Here is a 21,013-nt window from a genome sequence, read left to right as displayed (position 1 = left end):
TCTGATAAGCAAAACTGCTGACAATTGTTGAACTACACAAACCACTCAAACCCCTGCTGGCCAGAGATTTATGGGATATGCTCAGCACTCTGTTTTGAAGTAATGAAAAAACTAGAATTGACTGATATTTTTTAGCTACTTCCTCATTTTGTAAGCCCTCAACAAAGAAAGTGTATGTTTACATGATGTATTACAAATTTACAATAAATAACCAATGATAAGCAATGATAGGAGAGGAGCATTACTACATTTTGCACAGGGTACCTGAAGGCCCAAGGCAATCACTGGCCTCATCATATATTTTTATGAGATAGCTCTGTATGAACACCTAGGCAAAGTTCCATCCTAGTTCCATTCAGACAAGTCAGAGTTAAAGGAAGTCTTTGAGGTCCAAATATTTCTGCATCCTTTCTCCATTTGTTCAGTCTTCGTTTCTTTCTGTTTTTATTCTCTCTTTATCCTTGTTCTTTTTGTTCCCCATATTTCCCTACATTTCCCCCCTCTATCAGCCTTTTTCCTCCTAGTCGTTACTCCTGTTTAAACTATCCCTTGCACATTTCCTAATATCCAACTTGTTGTACAAAATGGAAAGCTTATTAAAGAGAGACCATTTTCAACTGATCCAACACAGTGAGAAAAGTTTCCAAATAATTTATCTACAGGTGTACCCAGCAAAGTCTATGATAATTTTTGCAGCTAAATCATGGATTTTGGAAACTTTTCTAACAATATTAAATTGTTTGGAAATTAAGTCAAGGCCTATGTAACTACACCCACATGATGCCATGCCAGCCTTAAAGGAACATGTGAAGAACTTTCCCCATTTTATAAAATCCAATATATTTCCCCTAGTTCGGTACTTTCAAACAACCGAACACCAACCACCCCCCTGGCTCGTTAACGTCAAAGAAACCACTAACTTAAGTGGTCTCTCTGGATGGCCGCCATTTGTATAACCGAACATATGTGCTCTAGTAAATGGCGGCCATTTTGTGCAGACAGCAGTACTTGGTTGTCAAGTGTGTGGAACTCTAAGTTGGACGCCTTACCTCGCGAACCCTAGGTAAAGCAGAGACCGCTGTTCAGGGAAAAGACACTCCTGAATGAGGGGAACATTCGCTCCCCACCAGGCCCGGACTGGCCATCGGGCATACCGGGCAAACGCCCGGTGGGCCGCGATGGCCGTGGGGCCGAAGCCGGCAGGGGAGATCACAGAATCTCCCCTGCCAGCCCCTGCAGGGCCAGCGCTATCAGTGTGCCGGCCCTGCATAGTGCCTCCCTGGGGGGCCGGTGGGGAGATCAAAGATCTCCCTCACCGGCCCAGAGACACTAAGATGCGGCCGCCGGCGTGGGAGGGAGGAGAGGACCGGCGGAGCTCTAGCCAGCAGCTCCGCCGGGTCCTCTCGCGAGGTCTGAGCGTTGCCGCGGTTGAACTCACTCTCACCACTGGACCACCAGGGAAGGAAGCATGGCAGCACGGAACCCCCCCCACAGCACCCCCAGACACACAGCGCACACATTTATATAATATATAAAATAACCCTCAGTGAGTTAAAAGACAAGGAAAATTAGAAACCTAGAATGTGACGGCAGATAAAAACACCCTCACACACAATACTTCCATATATATATATATATATATATATATATATATATATATATATATATATATATATATATATATACATACATACATACATACATACATACAGGGGCGGACTGACCACTCGGGCAGATCGGTCATGGACCGAGGGCCCGAGGCAGTCAGGGGCCCGGCAGGTTGCACAGCCATGCTCTGGCTGGAGAGATCAGATCACAGATCTCCCCAGCCAGAAACAAACATATTCTAGGGATAGGTTGCTCCTGCTTCCTATACCTCTCTGTTTCCCCCCTCCACTCCCACCTTCTGAGACCTGGCAGTGATCCTGCTGCTCCTGCCAGGTCTCCTCCATGCAATGTCTGCGGAGCCCCGTGTGAGGGGAAGAGGCGGGGCCGAAAGAGGGGAAGTTACATCACTTCCTGTCCTGCAGAATCTGCTGAACCCTGGCAGACAGCAGGTAAGTAAATATTATTTCTTTTAAAGCTAATATCCCCCTTCACCCATCCCAGCCCTGTGCCCCCCTTCACCCATCTCAGCCCTGTGCCCCCCTTCACCCACCCAGTGCCCCCTTCACCCATCTCAGCCCCAGTGCCCCTTTCACCTATCCCAGCCCTGTGCCCCCTTCACCCATCCCAGCCCTGTGCCCCCTTCACCCATCCCAGCCCTGTGCCCCCTTCACCCATCCCAGCACCTGTACCCCCTTAACCCACCCCAGCGCCCCCTTCACCCATCCCAGCTCTGTGCCCCCTTCACCCATCCCAGCCCTGTGCCCCCTTCACCCATCTCAGCCCTGTGCCCCCCTTCACCCATCTCAGCCCTGTGCCCCCCTTCACCCATCTCAGCCCTGTGCCCCCCTTCACCCATCTCAGCCCTGTGCCCCCCTTCACCCATCTCAGCCCTGTGCCCCCTTCACCCATCTCAGCCCTGTGCCCCCTTCACCCTTCCCAGTCCTGTGCCCCCCTTCACCCACCCAGTGCCCCCTTCACCCATCTCAGCCCCAGTGCCCCTTTAATCTATCCCAGCCCTGTGCCCCCTTCACCCATCCCAGCACCTGTACCCCCTTAACCCACCCCAGCGCCCCCTACACCCATCCCAGCCCTGTGCCCCCCTTCACCCAGACCAGCCCCAGTGCCCCCCTTCACCCATCCCAGCACCTGTACCCCCTTCACCCACCCAGTGCCCCCTTCACCCATCTCAGCCCTGTGCCCCCCTTCACCCTTCCCAGTCCTGTGCCCCCTTCACCCACCCAGTGCCCCCTTCACCCATCTCAGCCCTGTGCCCCCCTTCACCCTTCCCAGTCCTGTGCCCCCTTCACCCACCCAGTGCCCCCTTCACCCATCTCAGCCCCAGTGCCCCTTTCACCTATCCCAGCCCTGTGCCCCCTTCACCTATCCCAGCCCTGTGCCCCCTTCACCTATCCCAGCCCTGTGCCCCCTTCACCCATCCCAGCACCTGTACCCCCTTCACCCATCCCAGCACCTGTACCCCCTTAACCCACCCCAGCCCTGTGCCCCCCTTTGCCCAGCCCCAGTGCCCCCCTTCACCCATCCCAGCCCCTGTGCCCCCTTCACCCATCCCAGCCCTGTGCCCCCCTTCACCCATCCCAGCCCTGTGCCCCCCTTCACCCATCCCAGCCCTGTGCCCCCTTTCACCCATCCCAGACCCTGTGCCCCCTTTCACCCATCCCAGCCCCTTTGCCCCTTTGACCCATCCCAGCCCCTGTGCCCCTTTAGCCATCCCAGCCCCAGTGCCACCCCCACCCAGCCCAGCACCTGTGCCCCCTTCATCCATACCAGCCCTTGTGCTCCCTTTACCCATCCCAGCCCCTGTGCCCCTTTCACCCAGCCCCTGTGCCACCTTCACCCATCCCAGCCCCTGTGCCCCCTTTATCCATCCCAGCCCCTGTACTCCTTTATCCATCCCAGCCCCTGTACCCACCTTTTCCTATCCCAGCCCCTGTGCCCACCTTTTCCTATCCCAGCCCCTGTGCCCCCTTTACCCATCCCAGGCCCTGTGCCCCCTTTACCCATCCCAGGCCCTGTGCCCCCTTCACCCATAACACCACCTGTGCCCCCTTCACCCATCCCAGTCACTATGCCCCTGTATCCATCTGAGCCCCCTTTCACAGCCCCTCTGCCCTCTTTATCCATCTGAGCCCCTATGCTCCTTCACCCACCACAGCCCCTATGCCCCTTTACCATCCCAGATCCCACTCCCCCTTCACCCACTACAGCCCTATCACTCTCATTCCTATCCTTCCCTGTACCCACCACAGCCTCTTTGCCTTCTTGTACACTCCTCAGCCTCTCTCTCTCCCTGTACCCACCTCACCCCTATGCCTTCCTGCACCCACTACAGTCCTCATCACTCATCCCTATCCCTCCCTGCACTCACTACAGCCCCTATCCCTCACTGCTCCCACTGCAGCCGCTATCCCCCCACCGTCCGTATGCCCCCTGCACCTACTATAGCCCATATCCCTCTTCATGCACTGCAGTAACTATCCACACACATACTGCAGCCTCTGTATCTCCCCCACACAGTAGAGCCTCTAGTATCATACAAACATACACTACAGTCCAAGTATCCGCCAGCTGCCTACTAAACCCCCTATCCCACACACACACACAACAGCCCCTATCCACACACTCTCTGCAACACAACCAGCCCTCTCCACTAACATACGACACTGCAAACAGCTCCATACACACACACAAACCCACAAGGAACCTCACTGTATGCACGTAATCCCACAAACAGCATTCCCACACAAACATCACAACAGGCATCCTCAGCATGGCAATACTGCATACATCCTCCTTATACATACAAACGCAATTATTGCAATTACTTATATAGCACCAACATATTCTGCAGCGCAGTACAATAAGTAAAACAAGTCAAACAATTAATTCTTATTCAACATGTTGACATACAGGAACACAAGCAGCATCCCACACAAGTAGCCTCCAAACACATGTGTTTGGAGGCTGCTTGTATGGTTGAACATGTGGGGGATGCTGCTTGTGATGTCACCAACAAACACAGAGGAAGTGTTTAATTAAATTTGCTTTATGTCTTTATTTTAATGAGGGGGGGGGGGGGGCGTAAGGCAAGCTATTAAGGGGTACTCCACTCAAAAACAATGTTTTATGAAAACACTGTTTTTGGTTGGATTAACCCTTTAAAGTATATCTGGCCCTGTTTGGGGGACGCCATGACTCACACAGCCATGCTGGGTAGCGCGCACATATCTGTATGACAGCTGCACAAAGACCTTGCACCAGGAGGGGGGCCCTTGATCTCCTATTGACCGAGGGCCCTATAAGTTGTCAGTCCGCCCCTGCATACATACATACATCCATACACACACACACACACACACTACAGCACCCCTCACACAGCACAACTACATACATTACACTCCAGATACACGCTAGATCCCTTACCCTATATGCACTCTTAATCCTCTACACACACACAATCTCCTATACACACTCTGGGTCCTTTACACACTAGATCTCCTACACACACACACACACTGCACCACCTAAACACACAATACATTCCTTGTCAGCAAACACATACTACATTCTCTAAACACACCCTCTCTACAACCCTTACACACACTACGTCACCTATACAGACACACTACAGCCCGTATGCACACACTCGCTACATCCCCTATAACACTATGCCTAATATACACACACTCTGTACAGCCCCTAGCCACACATATTAGACCACAAACACAAATGAAATTGACCTATTTACACAATACCACACCACACTCTACACACACGCAATCCCACAAGCAGGCTACAAACACATGCACCATACACTTTCCTGGCCCTTTTGTCCTCTGGTATCCCACTTGTGGAGACACCAGAGACAATTTAAAAGCCAACTCAGTGCAAGCATGTTATTAAATTTGCTTGCGCTGCGCAGAACAAATTCAGGGCCTTTTTCTAATGCTAGAGCTCTTTAGCGGGGCTCTGCGCATTGAACCAACATGCTCACTTTGAGGGGGGCGTGCTTGTCATTAGTGATGACAAAACACACCCTCTCTGGCCCCGCCCCCTACTTAGGGGGCCGCTCTGATTGAAAAATGCCCGGGCCTAATTTTTTTCCCAGTCCGGCCCTGCTCCCCACGAGCCAGGGTAAACATTCGTTTGTATTCATATAGGAACTCCCAAAAATTGACTGGCCATTACATCTTTTCTTATGGAACTATTTTGGGCAGCAGCCACGTGTGCGGTCAGTAAAAACTTTACACCGGTAGTTATTCAGCATTACTACATGGATCTGAGCGCTATTTGGACAACTTGGGTGCTCCGATCCAGGCTATATTGTATGTGTTTTGGGGTGATTTATGTGTTATGTACCTTACCTCGAGTGCCTGGGATATAAATAGTTTAAGCAAAAGCAAACTCACTTATCTCCCAGACACAGACACCTGGGCGGGCTTACCTATGTTTTTGCTGGAGACCCCAATGCTGGGGGTCTGTGTATATAAACAGGCAACTTGGCCATAATAAACCAAGTCTCGACTGGTTTAGGTATGCGATAGAGAGAGAGCTATATTCACACAAACCTTGCAGGAATTCGGGAGAGCTTCAGACGAACGTACCACACTGGGTACAGGCGGTTCGTTACAGAACACTCCTAGCACCATAACCACTATAGCAAGCTGTGGTTGTTATGATGCCAGGACTGCCAAGCTATGCACAGAGCTTCCATAGCTGTCCTAAGCAAAGCCCTGCCATGCAGAGCCAGTTAATTGCCTAAGAGTATCATCTGATCGCTCAGAGTAGAGAATTTCAAGCTCTCAAGTGTGCCCAACAAGTAAGTTGCAAAACAAACAGGGAACGGGGTAAATCAGGGCACTCCTAGCACCATAACAACTATAGTGCTATCGTGCTGGCTGGGAATGTTTCTTTAAGGCTGGGCATACCTGAAATTTGCTAGGAATTATCTTTGCATCTGGAGGGTAGTAAATAGAACCGTGGTTGAAATAAGTTATACATCATTTATATAGCTTAAAATAAACGATTACAAGTTCTTGTAAAGTAGGATTTTAAGACAACCTAATATTCATCTATAATATAATTGTCAGTTTAAATCTTGTGAATACATTTCTTTTATAATTAGAACTTACCTGGATGTTCTCTTATTCCACGTTCAATTATATCTGCAATGTGCTTTAAAGCAAGTGCATACTGCTTCATACTATAGTAACACAAGGCAATGTTATAAGATAAATCTGTAAAAGCAAGAAATAGAGGAAACAGCTGCATTATAAATACAATTCCACAAAATTATAAATACATAAAACTGCTGAACAAACATTTAAAAGACAACATTATGTATTTGCACGCTACAAAGAGGTACATAAAATAACATTGAATTCTGCAATGAGGAATCTCTCTGCAGAATTGCTGTCCTGATAGTTTTTAGTATAAGCTATAATACAGTAACATCTGTCTATTTCACTGCCACACCTAAATGGGACATAGAAAGCACAAACTGTTGTTCTGTAAACAGCCTGCATCAAGCAAGAGTGTCCTGTGTATTCTGAATACATATGGCATCAAAATTATCAATGTAACTTTCCGATAAATGAAAATGTAAACACTACCTAAAAAGAATGGCTATAATGTAGTTGTTCTGGTGAGTATAGTCAATCCCGCAGGAATTTTAATGTAAACACTGCTAGTTTAGAAAAAAGGCAGTGCTTACATTGCTGCCTAGAAACACCTCTAGTGGCAGTCACTTATACGACCACTAGAGGGGCTTCCTAAATCAGCACTGATATTCAATGTCTTCATGCTCTGCATGGAGGCACTGAACATTTCTCAGAGAGATTAATTGATTCAATGTATCTCTATGAGGATGTGCTTATCGGCGCTGCGTTTTGCTCCGCATGCGCAATAGCCTTCCAATGCGTTTCATTGGATAGGTTGAGGTCATCTAATTTGATTATCTCAGCCAAGGAGGTGTGGATGGGTGGGGGCAGAGTCAATCGCAGCAGACCCACGCAGCGCTGGAATAAAACCAGTTTACCAATTTTAGGTAGCTGGCCCCAGGGATAAAGGGGGGCAGCCACCTAAAATTGGTTAACTGTTTTTTAACACTGTAGTGTCAGGAATACATGTTTGTGTTCCTGACACTATAGTGTTCCTTTAAGCATAAGCAAGCAGTAGGAAAATTACAATATACATTTTTCAGTAACAGAAAAAGCTTCACAATATGTATAAAACATAAAGGGAGTGTGGAAACAGCAAAAACCTTCAAATACATAAAGGATTAAAGGAAGTTAAAAACAGAAACATTTTTAATAAACTTAATAATTCCACCTGCTGCCAGTAGCAAAAGGGTCTCACCACTACTAATATTCGCCCAGGTAATCCAATGCTTTTCATGGGAAATCATTGCGAGGCAGGGTGCATGCAGAGATGCATCTGAATGCGTCTTATAGAGAAGCATTACTTCCGCTTTGTACTAGGCAGCAATGCAGTCAGAGCACCATTCCTATTGCAGATATCGCTTGAAATCAATACTTTTATGAAGTGAGAAAGGGGAAAATCTCTGTTAATTCCCAAAGTACTTCAGCAAGCAGAAATGCTATAGGAGTTTTTCTTTAGGTTGGTAATAAAAACAATACCTAAAAAATCCCACACACCTACAGCATTCTAAATGGAAGAACCCTGACTATTCTTTATAAAAAAAAAAAAATAATAATAATAAAGTAAAATAAAAAGAATGCCAACAAATGCACTCCGATTATATATCCAAAATAAGTTTGGTGATGCTTCCTCTATATTGCACAGCAAGTATATTTTTGTTTATTGTAATAAAAACAATTTTTCAGAGCGCTGTTGTTTTCGTTTTCACTCAAGATATACTTGGACATTTGTGAAAGCATGTGCATATAATTAATATTGTGTACGTTCATATAATTATTTTGTTATTATATTGACAAATGACAACCTATTACAACATACAGTTTAGTGATCAGACCTTGTTTGTAGCCAGTGACTTGCATTACAGTGATGAATTTTTTGCAAGCTTCTTCGAATTGTCCTTCCTTGTACAATAAGCATCCCATGTTAATCTCACTGTCTGGATCATCTGAAGGTATCTGTTCTACTAAGCTCTGAAATGAGAAAGGAAATAGCAAAACTGTAAATTACTCTTTACTGAGCCTGTATGTTTGAGCATACATTATAAACCTCCCAGAATTTGGGCATGATGATGAGAGTAAGCAAATGTTTCAATGTGCGGGTGTGAGGTAGAACTTAGAAGACATGACTGCAAAGGAGATATGTAAACCCAGAGTTCAATGTACAGTTGACATGATCTTTTTGCCACAAATTCAAACAGGCATGGATTGGACAGAATGCTGCTGAGTCACTCTTGACAGTTGACAGGGCAGAAATCCCTATCCAGGGCCATGTGCAGTTGCAAATGTAGTAAAAACCCAGGACAGCAGGACAAGGGTCATGAACCAGGAAAGTCATGTTGGATGTGAGAATTTTGGGAGGTGGGGTACATTTCTACATATTATCCAGAAATCGTCAACTCTTAAATGTTAACTTGTAAAAAAAAAGTGTATTTTTAAAAGATTAATACACTAATTGCATTGAATTTATGTTTGCATTTTAAAAATATTTTTAACATGAAAGGGATGTGAATCATTTGTGCAAAATGATATGCTATCACACCTCTAAAAAAGAAAAATTGAGCAGATATACATATTACTGGGTAGGAGGAATACTCCTCTTATAGATGGCAGGGAGGGATGACGTAGTACAAATTTCCCAGCTCAGCTTCCACTATTGTAAAAGATGCTGTAGTAATGGGAGCAGTAATATATTTGAGCAATAGAAAATCATCATACAAGTTTCTTCTACCCTAGATCATCAAGAGCAGAGGGAAACGCAGAATAAAAAAAGAAAAAAAGATGAGCTGTTGGGGGTGCTTTATGCATAGAGCAAGACATAATAAATGGTTAGAGGTTAAAGGAGTTAAGGGAGAAGATATAGAGGAGACATGAGCTGAAGTTTCGATCGAGAGAGAGAGAAAATGAAGTGAAAAAGTATATACAAATTAGAGTGGAGCTAGAGGAAAAAGACAAAACACCTGATGAAATAAACAAAAAAAAAGAAAAGAAGCCAAAGAGAGGAATAGAATATGGATGAAGAAGGGGGAGCAAAGGGATTAAAAATGCCTCGAGGGAGAGACACAAGCATAAAAAAGGAGAATGGAAAACAAACTGTATAGCCTGTACTGAATTACATAAAGGAAAGAAAAACACGAGTACAAGGAAAAAGGGAAATAAAGTAAGTGTATTAGGAATGGTGGCATTGATAGGGTATACATGGTAAGGGGTGAATGTGCAAACTCAAATTGGAGAGAATGGGACAACAGGTTATCATCAAAAGGACCAGTCTTGGTTTTCCAAAGTCCTCAGCAATTAAATGGATCAATGTCTGGCCATTATTTCATAATTTCTGATGGTTTCTCATTCAATTGATATGGACATTTCAGTGATGGTAATGAAAAAAAAGCACTCATAAAAAGCAGAATGTCTAAAAGTTCAAATGTATGTCAAGATTAAATGAATTACAGAACCACTAGTAATGTTAAAAATAACATTTACATTTTAGTGCAATGAGTTAAGTGTTGGGAAAGCAGACATTTCTACAGAAGATTGCCCCTTTACCTTAGCTCCTGAAAGGTCTTCTTCCCCGTATTTAATAGAAGCTTGTAATTTCAGCACCTAAAATTTAGCCAAAACCAAAAAGAAATAGTAATTAAAGAAAAATTTTAAAACGTCATGAATAAGTGGAATATTACTTCATACTTCCCAAAATGTTTCTTTCCTATTGATGCGCCATGGCAGCACTACTCTCAGGATGGCTTCTTCCATCTCAAATTGGACAGGATAATAATTATAATGATATATACCACTTCTAGTATGTTAATGTCTAAACCGTTGGCAACAAAAGTGGAAATGTCCAAATTGGGCCAGATTAGCCATTTTCCCTCCCCAGGGTCATGTGACTTGTTAGTGTTACAAGGTCTCAGGTGGGAATGGGGAGCAGGTGTGTTAAATTTGGTGTTATCGCTCTCACACTCTCTCATACTGGTCACTGGAAGTTCAACATGGCACCTCATGGCAAAGAACTCCCTGAGGATTTGAAAAAAAGAATTGTTGCTCTACATAAAGATGGCCTGGGCAATAAGAAGGTTGCCAAGACCCTGAAACTGAGCTGCAGCACGGTGGGCAAGACCATACAGCGGTTTCACAGGACAAGTTCAACTCAGAACAGGCCTTGTCATGGTCGACCAAAGAAGTTGAGTGCACGTGCTCAGCGTCATATCCAGAGGTTGTTTTGGGGAAAAAGACGTATAAGTGCTGCCAGCATTGCAGCAGAGGTTGAAGGGGTGGGGGTTAGCCTGTCAGTGCTCAGACCATACGCTGCATCAAATTGGTCTGCATGGCGGTAGTCCCAGAAGGAAGCCTCTTCTAAAGATAATGCACAAGAAAGCCCGCAGACAGTTTACTGAAGACATTGAGGGAACCATGAATGCCAACATGTACTGTGACATACTGAAGCAGAGCATGATCCCCTCCCTTCGGAGACTGGGCCGAAGCACACTATTCCAACATGATAACGACCCCAAACACACCTTCAAGACGACCACTGCCTTGCTAAAGAATCTGAAGGTAAAGGTGATGGACTGGCCAAGCATGTCTCCAGACCTAAGCCCTATTAAGCATCTGTGGGGCATCCTCAAACGGAAGGTGGGGGAGCGCAAGGTCTCTAACATCCACCAGCTCCGTGATGTCGTCATGGAGGAGTGGAAGAGGACTCCAGTGGCAACCTGTAAAACTCTGGTGAACTCCATGCCGATGAGGGTTAAGGCAGTGCTGAAAAATAATGGTTGCCACGCAAAATATTGACACTTTGGACCCAATTTGGACATTTCCACTTAGGGGTGTACTCACTTTTGTTGCCAACGATTTAGACATTAATGGCTGTGTGGAGTTATTTTGAGAGGACAGCCAATTTACACTGTTATACAGGCTGTACACTTACTACTTTACATTGTAGCAGAGTGCCATTTCTTCAGTGTTGTCACATGAAAAGATATAATAAAATATTTACAAAAATGTGAGGGGTGTACTCACTTTTGTGAGATTTTTTTTATACATATACAGTGTCATATTCTGAAAAGGGATCTAGACTACTACAAGTGGATGCAGTCGCCATGAAAACCAGTTTAACCAGCAGGAACATTACACTGGTGATTTCCATGTTTGCAGCACTTTTCAGATTTTATTCACAGCCACCATAGTTTTCTGTCTCCTGAGTGATAAGACGATTTAAAAATACAACATTCAGTGTAAGAAAAACGTGTGATTCAATCTCTGTTCTACAATATACTTCTGTATTTGCAGTAAATGAGTTCATTGTTGTCTAAAAAAAACTAAATCTGTATACAGATTGCATTATAAGAACTTACATGATTACAACTTTGACACATTTTAACAACATGTCAATATAAGCATGTAGAAAAGTATTATATTAAATTATTTACCTTGCTTTGGTATTCAGGGCTTTCCAAAAGAAATGTTGCTTTCATGGCTTCTGGATACATACATGCCTTGTATAGAGACTGTGCATAATATTGTTTGTATTCTTCTACTTCTGGGCTTATTTGAATAAGTTGCTCATAGCAGTCTGCAGCATTGACAAAGTCTTGCATTTGATAATAACAATAGCCCAGAAGAGACAAGCCAGCTCTTGACTAAGAAGACATATGTAACAGAACGTTAGGTTGTTTTCAGCACCGGATATACATTCACTATTAAGAAACAATCCAGTCACCATAACCACTACAGCTAGTAAGGAGTAAAACCGTTTTGAACCGTTTGACTTCTTACCTGAAGTCGGCTAGTCACCACTCTCCATCTCTACTATCGATGCTAGAGAACCGGAAGTTCCTTAGCATGAACTTTCTTTAGCTCTCCTGAGAGAAGACCTGCAATTGTTCAAAAACGGTTTGACTTCTTGGAGTGTTGCTTTAAGATCAATAAATATCAATACAACTCTTACGAAAGCTGGTATCTTAAGTACCTTGTTCACCTATTCCTCCCGAACTGCTAAGCCTTAGTGACTATAGTTGCAGTTCGGGTGTAGATTGGAATAGTTCCAGACAAATGCAACATCCAAGTAGTTTCTCCCCAGCAAGTAGATAGCTACCCAAACATGAGCCTAGACTTCATGAAGGGTACAACATGAATGAATCTTTATTGATGCCACACAGGATTTTATGCAAGTCCCCATGCAAGGGAACCTTCCACATGGACCTTGTGGGGCACAGGGACACAAAGGTTACAACCAATAATAGTTCAGTGACAAAGATGAAAACTCCCACTGTAAACAGACAATCCCCTCCTCTCTGCCTGTGAGATAACTGAGTCAGCTAAAAGATAACCCAGTTATCTCCAGGCAGAAAAAACATATTTTCCCCAAAACTTGAAAAAGTACCCTAAAACACATAGTATAATAAATATCCCCTGATGGCCCTGATCTGGGTGACCAACATATCGAAAAATCACCCAGATCAGTTCAGGGGTTTTCGAATTCTATGGAAGTCCCATTTTACCGATCGCACACGAGGCTCCTGCCAGAAACAGTTCCATGTGTTTAGGCTGTGTGGTCGGTCTATTTCGAAGAAAAAAAAAGTCAAATAAACAAACAAAAGGACAAACTGAGCCCCCTGGCTCATAGGAGCGATTGTTCCCCTTGATCGTGGGAACAAAACTACCGAACAGCGCTCTCCTAGCTGTTCGAGAAAAGGAAGCAGGCGTTCATATGTTTTTACCAGTATTCCGGAAGTCAAGTGTCCGATTTTAGTTCCAGACACTCGACGACCAAGTCCCGATGCCTCCTTTCGTGCAAACAAGATGGCACCATTTTCTCTCACACGTGGCGTTCGGCTATACGAACGGCGGCCACCCAGAGAGAGCGCTCAATCCACAGTTCCCTTTGTAGATAATGAGCCACGAATGGTCACGAATGGCCATAAAACTCTAAAATTAAAAGGATCTTTTCTTCACAACAACATTAGGTAAAAAATCACCTCATGCAAGATGATGAGATAAGTAGTTTATTAAAGGCTAAAAAGAGGCACAAACAAATTCAGTAGAATTATTAACACTAATTTTACTACAATTTAAAAGAAGAAATAAAAAAACCAAAAGCTGAATTATTATTGAATTGACACAAATAATATGCAAATTTTCAGAGTTTCAGAATTAACTTTGGATATACTGGATAGCTGGCTGTAAATTGAGACTTCATTTAGTGTTTCTGCTGTGTGGATGTATTCTTCTGTTTGTTTTGTTGTTGTTTGCATTAATCGATTAATGTCATAGGCTAATATCTCCCACATTCCAGCCAATGCTTCTCTTTTCGTTAAAGGGAATCTCCAGTGCCAGGAAAACAATCCGTTTTCCTGGCACTGGAGGGTCCCTCTCCCTCCCACCCCCCAATCCCCAGGTACTGAAGGGGTGAAAACCCCTTCAGTCACTTACCTGAGGCAACGGCGATGTCCCTCGCCGCTCCTCCTCTCCATTGCGCCGGCCGGTGGGCGAGACTGATCCCGCCCACCAGCCGAGGAGACCTAATGCGCATGCGCGGCAAGGCCGCGCATGCGCATTAGCGCTCCCCATAGGAAAGCATTGAAAAATAATTTCAATACTTTCCTATGGGGATTTGAGCGACGCTGGAGGTCCTCGCACAGCGTGAGGACGTCCAGCGACGCTCTAGCACAGGTTTCCTGTGCTATAGAGCAGGAAGTGACCTCTAGTGGCTGTCTAATAGACAGCCACTAGAGGTGGAGTTAACCCTGCAAGGTAATTATTGCAGTTTATAAAAAACTGCAATAATTACACTTGCAGGGTTAGGAGTAGTGGGAGTTGGCACCCAGACCACTCCAATGGGCAGAAGTGGTCTGGGTTCCTGAAGTGTCCCTTTAAGTTATCAATCTTTGCAAATATCTTGAGCAGGAAGCCAATCCTGCCTACATCCACAAATTCCTATTTAATAGGATTTAAGGGAAACTCTAAGAACCATAACCACCTCAGTGCAATGTAATAGTTATGGCGCAAGGAGCCACCTGAGGTGACTTGACGGTAAGCGGTCATACTGTTTAAAGGAACACTCCAAGCACAATAATGACTGCAATAGTAGTAGTTAGGCTTCTGGAAAGCGTATATCTAAGATCTTTGTGTGGAGATTTAAAAAGAGATTACTAAACAAAAGACAGAGACAAACAGGTAGACAATCTCGATAATTTAATCCAGAACAACTGAATAACATTTAATTACCCTGTACTGTTTCTGAAGTTCATGACTAAGTATTTGGATTGCTTCACCATATCTTCCTTCTTTTATCTGCAGAACAAAAATGTTGATCATAGTATATGCTATCAAGCAAGTTATGAAATCATATAAATTTAAAACTGTATCATTGTGGTGCACTCTGAGGATGACATGACCATTTTAGAGCAGAATGTAAGGCAGTATTGGTATTGGCCAATAAGTATTATCATCCCATTATTGACTAAACATGGAAAAAATCATTCTACTTGATTGATCTACTTAGAGGTGGTGTTGGGAGTACAACTACCAGCAAAATGTGTTAAATGTGTTTAAATGACCTCCATTCAGTTACATTAACATTAGTTGACAAGATTAAGTTTTGCTTGGTTAGATTAACTGGGTCACCCTTTTACTGAATACCATCATATCCTTGTAAAATCAAAATCTAAGTCCATGGTAATATGCCATCACATGCCTCTAAAAAACACCTTTTTCTATACCACCATTTTTTTTTCTACAAGCAATATTTTGTGTTATCAATTATATTTCATTTAAATTGACAGTATAGGCACCTTGACCACGTCATCTCATTGAAGTGGTCTGGGTGCAGTGTCCCTGTCCCCCTTAGCCCTGCAATGTAAAACACTGCAGTTTTAGAGAAACTCTAAGACTGACCCTGTTGGATGTCTTGATTCAATGCTTTCCTATGTGAAAGGCCTATTGCGCACTCACCGCGCATGCACATTAAATCCCCTCATAGGCTGCCGTGGGGGCGGAGGAGCTCGGCACCAGAATCAGGTAAATGAATGAAAGTTTTTTTTAACCCTTTCATGGATGGACGTGGGGGTGGGGTGTGGGCAGAAATACATCTTTGCATTCCTAACACTAAAATCTTCCCTTATTGTCGGACAATGATGCCAGGTACAGGTGCAGTTTCACTATTTAAATAAAAAATATAGGGGTTTCTTTGCTAAACAGCAAACTGAAAAAATGAATTGCAAACTTTAAGTTAAAATAGCCAAACTGTGATTGTAGAGGAGCTGCAAATATCTCCTAATAAGCCATTCCTGGTCTATATTTTGCAATCCGGTTTACAACTAACTGCATTAGGTGTTCGTTGAATAACCCCCATATATGTCATGCATTTCTTGCATTTGCATTTAAGAATTTGTATTTAAAACTCAAAAAAAAAAGCCTGACAAGGATAACTAAAGTATGATTGGTGTGAATTCACATTTTAGACCTATAAAGCTGAGCTGAAAACATATAACATAGCGATTTCCGTTCAGTGAAAAAACATGTAAAAAAAAACCATACTGACCAATATTCACTATCTAAATGTTTTGGTTTTATTGCATTTAGGTTCAATAAAAAGTATAATCACAAGCTGCAAAACAATCCAGGAAATGCCTCTAGAAGCTGTGCTAGTCCTGCAATGTGAACGCTGCCGTTTCTCCAAACCTGCAGTACTTTACATTGCAGGAGGAATGGGCAGGGGGACAGTGAACCAGGACCAACTCAATAAGATCACGTGATCTGGTAACTATAGTGCACCTTTAATGATCCCCCTATACAAGATTGGGGTCTGTCCCTCCCTGATCAGGCAGCCAGAAAACCACCGTCAGGTCTGTTCTTTATTTCACAGATAAACTCTGCATTTACACCGAGCCAGCCAATCCAATCCCCCTCCCACTATATTAAATGAGAGCTCACCAGTCTGTAGATGGTGGCCGTGTACTCCCCATCCTTGATCTGCAAAGCAGCCATGTTGATAAAATAACCGCTCCGCTATACGTCTGCTGTAACTAAGGCCGCTTAGCAGTTACCATAGTAACCGAGACGGATACTGTCATATTAAGCCACGCCTTTTCCGTGCATCCGGGCGCCATACTGCTCACTAGAACGCCTTAGGATGCTGTCGCTCTTTTTTTTTTTTTTTTAACAACTTTATTGTACAACGTACACGGATAAACTCACACAGTATGATCGCTGTACGACTCATGTTACTACTGGTCTTGACAACCAATCCGGATGTCAAAACAGAACTTCACCTTTCCTAGATTTCAATGCATGTGGAGACATTTAATAGCTCATATTAAGGCAAAATAGCCAAAATAGTGATGGGAGACTATTGTTATTTTGGCCTAAGCTGTATAAAAAATAAAATATATATATATGTATATATATATATCTCTCATCAATCCTTGGCATGTGTGGTTTTATGGACAGTCCTTTTATAGTCTAAGCTGTAAGTACTAAAGAGGGAATTTATGTGAGTGAAATGTGAATGTCACATTTTAGGCTAAATTTGCAGTAGTGGAAAAAAAATATATAGCTTTTTCTAGTTTCTAGAATTTTAAATTCACTTTAGTCAGAAGAGTCACTTAGTGCCATTTAATATCAAACCAATTAGGAATGATTTTAAAGAAACTGAAGATTGAGTATAAGCCACTGCATTATATTGAGAGGGTTAGTGGATAATCAGTCCAGCACTCATTGCCAGTTTATTTAATCCAAGTTGGACACAATTTACCATTAAAAAAAAACTCCAAGCACCATAATCACTACATCAATTAGACTTCTTACATGGGGTCACTGCCTATATGAGAGCCAGAAGCACTATGTCAGACGGTGCATTGCTTAGCTCATTGGCTGAGAGCGATAAGATGACGTTCTCAGCAATAAGAGGGTTCAGCACTGCAGGGCTTAGTTCAGGACAGCTAATGTAAGCTCATAGCAGGAGCTTCCAGTGCTTGCTGGTGGAAGTGACCATCACCCAGTAGACCCCTGGAAAGAACAGGTGACAGGGCACTGCTGGTACCATTATCATTACAGTGTAGTGGTTATGGTGACTGCAGTGTTCCTTTAATAATGGCGATATATTAAATGCATTATCAATGTGACTGAGGAAGGAGGCATCCTTTAGCTCCAAGGAAGATGATCGGTTTCTATCACACAAAGGGACAGCCACAGTGCCCAGCCGGCACTATCAGCCAATGAGTCGTCTCCAGGGTTTAGCTCAGGAGGCTGCGACCGGCACATGGTGGACTCGAGGTAAGTCTGTAGAGGTTATGGTGTTTGGAGTGTTCCTTTGACATCCATATTATGGAGACAATAAATGCTTGCCTTGAATAATTAAAGGGACACTATAGTTACCTGAACAACTATAGAGAACTATAGCTCCCTGCAGCCTTTCTCATGTAAACGCTGTATTTTCTGAGAAAATACAGTGTTTACATTGAAAGCTAGGAACACCTCCAGTTGCAGTCACTCAGAGTGAACCAGAGGGACTTCTGAGTTGATGGAGGCATAATATGCCTCCATCCACTCAGATCTGCTGTGCACGAGCATCCTGTGATTCAGTATATCCTCCCACTGCATGCAGACACTGAACTTTCCTCATAGAGATTCACTGATTCAATTCATCTCTATGAGGATATGCTTATTGGCCAGGGCTGTGTTTGAATCATGCTGGCTCTATCCCTGATCTGCCTCCTTGTCAGTCTCAGCCAATCCTATGGGGAAGCACTGTGATTGAATCAGGCTATCACATGTCAGCATACTGCTTGTTTTTCCTGAGTCTAACAGCATGCAGATTTACAGCTTCTGGCTTGAATACAGTAAGATTTTTATTATATTTATGGAGGCATGAGGGGCCCAGGGGGGCTAGATGGTCGTGTTAACACTATAGGGTCAGGAATACATGTAGTCAGTGGCGTACATACCGGGGTCGCAGGGGTTGCGGCTGCGACCGGGCCCGGCCCACCAGGGGGCCCGGCCGCCCTGCGTCCCAGGTATGTATGTCACTGGGCCAGCCTCTTCTCCTGGGGGGTCCAGGAGCCGGCCACCTCAGGGGCTGGCCCTGCTGTCACCCGGCTGGCTGGCGGGCGGGCGCGCGAGGGAGCACTCTCCCTGGCTGAGTGCTTTCTCTTCAGCTCCCTCGCGCACCGTACTGATGCCGGAGCTGGAAGATGACGTGCGTGCGAAGGAGCTGAAGAGGAAGCACTAAGCCAGGGAGAGTGCTCCCTCGCGCGCCCGCCAGCCGGGTGACAGTAGGGCCAGCAACACCACTGGACCCCAGGGAATCCCCTAAGCTCTCCCACAGGTAAGGAGGCTGGGGGGATTAAATTAAAAATAATAAAAAAAAAAATGTGTGAGTGTGTGTTAGTGTGTGTGTGTGAGTGTATGTTAGTGTGTGTGTGTGTGAGTGTGTTAGTGTGTGTGTGTTAGTGTTAGAGTGTGTGTTAGTGTTAGAGTGTGTCTGTTACTGAGTATGTTTGTGTGCGTCTGATAGTGAGTGTGTGTCTGTCAGTGAGTGTGTATGTATGTCTGTCACTGAGTGTGTGTCTGTCAGTAAATGTGTGCGTCTGTTCATGAGAGAGTGTGTGTGTGTCTTAAGCACTTACCTTTCTCCAGCGCCGGACTCACTTGGCGCTGGGGATCTCTCCGCCTTGATCCGCCTCTCAGCTCCGAATGCGCATGCGTGGCAAGAGCCACGCGCGCATTCAAACCGCCCATAGGAAAGCATTACTCAATGCTTTCCTATGGACGTTCAGCGTCTTCTCACTGTGATTTTCACAGTGAGAATCGCAGAAAATCCTCTAGCGGCTGTCAATGAGACAGCCACTAGAGGCTGGATTAACCCTCAGTGAAACATAGCAGTTTCTCTGAAACTGCTATGTTTTCAGCTGCAGGGTTAAAACTAGAGGGACCTGGCACCCAGACCACTTCATTGAGCTGATGTGATCTGGGTGTCTGTAGTGGTCCTTTAAGTGTATGTGTTTATGCATGCACTGGCTAACATACCGCGGTCGCATGGGTCGCAGCCCTGCGACCAGGTGCCCGCCGCCATGTGTTGCGGCCCCAGCCCGCGCAGAGTAAGCACCGGGGCACCATGGGTTGTGTGTACGCCACTGCATGTAGTTGCACTGGTGACTATAGTGCCCCTTTAAAGAGAGAGGAATGGAAGTTAAAATAAACTACTTCACACATATTCAGTAATTTATTTGTGATAAAGTGATGAAAAGTTCTAGGTCACTGATCAATATAAGAATGTTAGAAAAAAGATACCGTGTGGAAAACATAACTTAAAATAAAGTTATAGCTGGACATGACAGTCTGTCCAAATATCCAATGTCCTCTAGTTCTTAAAGAATTAGAATTTCTGTAAGTAACATGCACTAACTCAGTCAAGGCTCATGGTATTCACAACAAATGTAATTTATTAACAGAGCAGTAAATCAGGGTATCCATAAAAAATATGCCTGAACATGTAGTGCACTTAAACATACTGTCATGGCTACAGTCACACTATGAAAAAATAGGGTTGCCATGCTTGAGAAATCCCAGATTCTGTTTCTAGAAATTGGAGATCTAAGATATTTGCATTTCTGATAAAAGAAAATTATTTTGTTTTAGTTGAAGGGACGCTATAGTCACCGGAACAACTACAGCTTAGGGTAGTTGTTCTGGTGTCTATAGCCTGTCCCTGCAGGCCTTTTCAAAGAAAAGGCAGTGTTTACATTATTGCTTATATTACTGCCTAGTAGTAACACCTCTAGGGGCAGTGACGGCCACTAGAGGTTCTTCCTGGGTTAGTGCTGCACAATAGCCTCCTAATGCTTTTCTATAGGAAAAAATTGGATTGGATGAGATGATGATCTCAGCCAAGTAGACAGAGCGGGGCCAGGAGCGAGAAGACCCACGCACCGCTGGAAAAAAAGTTGAGTAAAACACCTTTTTAAGGAGGTTAATGGGGGACGGACACTTACCTGGCACATTGACAACTCTAATGTTAGAAATATATGTTTGTATTCCTGACACTATAGTGTTCTTTAAAGAGGCACTGTAACTGTCTGGGGACTTTGTCAAATGGAGAGGACAGGTAAAGGTGAGATTTACTTACCTGCACCTGTCCCTCGCGGGCACAGTCATCTTGATCCCGCAGGTCCTCTTCGGAGCTGACGTCTACTGTAGTTTTCAGGTCTCTGGAGGATCCCGCGAGATTCTCCATT

At 44.3% G+C, this 21,013-nt stretch overlaps 1 protein-coding gene across 1 annotated transcript in view; it reads right to left on the bottom strand.

Moving 5' to 3' along the window:
- LOC134608036 (intraflagellar transport protein 70A) overlaps window positions 1–16,806 on the bottom strand; it is a 62,264-nt gene extending 45,458 nt beyond the window's left edge. The window contains exons 1-6 of the mRNA XM_063450665.1: window positions 16,713–16,806; window positions 15,006–15,071; window positions 12,209–12,418; window positions 10,326–10,382; window positions 8,621–8,756; window positions 6,759–6,863 (exon numbers count right to left, since the gene is read on the bottom strand). Of these exons, the coding sequence (XP_063306735.1) occupies window positions 6,759–6,863; window positions 8,621–8,756; window positions 10,326–10,382; window positions 12,209–12,418; window positions 15,006–15,071; window positions 16,713–16,766 (628 nt within the window). The 5' untranslated portion in view covers window positions 16,767–16,806. The remainder of the gene's footprint in view (window positions 1–6,758; window positions 6,864–8,620; window positions 8,757–10,325; window positions 10,383–12,208; window positions 12,419–15,005; window positions 15,072–16,712) is intronic.
- Window positions 16,807–21,013: the final 4,207 nt, after the last annotated feature.

The sequence above is a fragment of the Pelobates fuscus genome, chromosome 4 (genome assembly GCF_036172605.1).
Source record: "Pelobates fuscus isolate aPelFus1 chromosome 4, aPelFus1.pri, whole genome shotgun sequence".
Taxonomy (NCBI): Eukaryota; Metazoa; Chordata; class Amphibia; order Anura; family Pelobatidae; genus Pelobates; species Pelobates fuscus.
The sequence above is the reverse complement of the archived record's forward strand: the minus strand, read 5'-3'. Positions and strand labels throughout refer to the sequence as shown.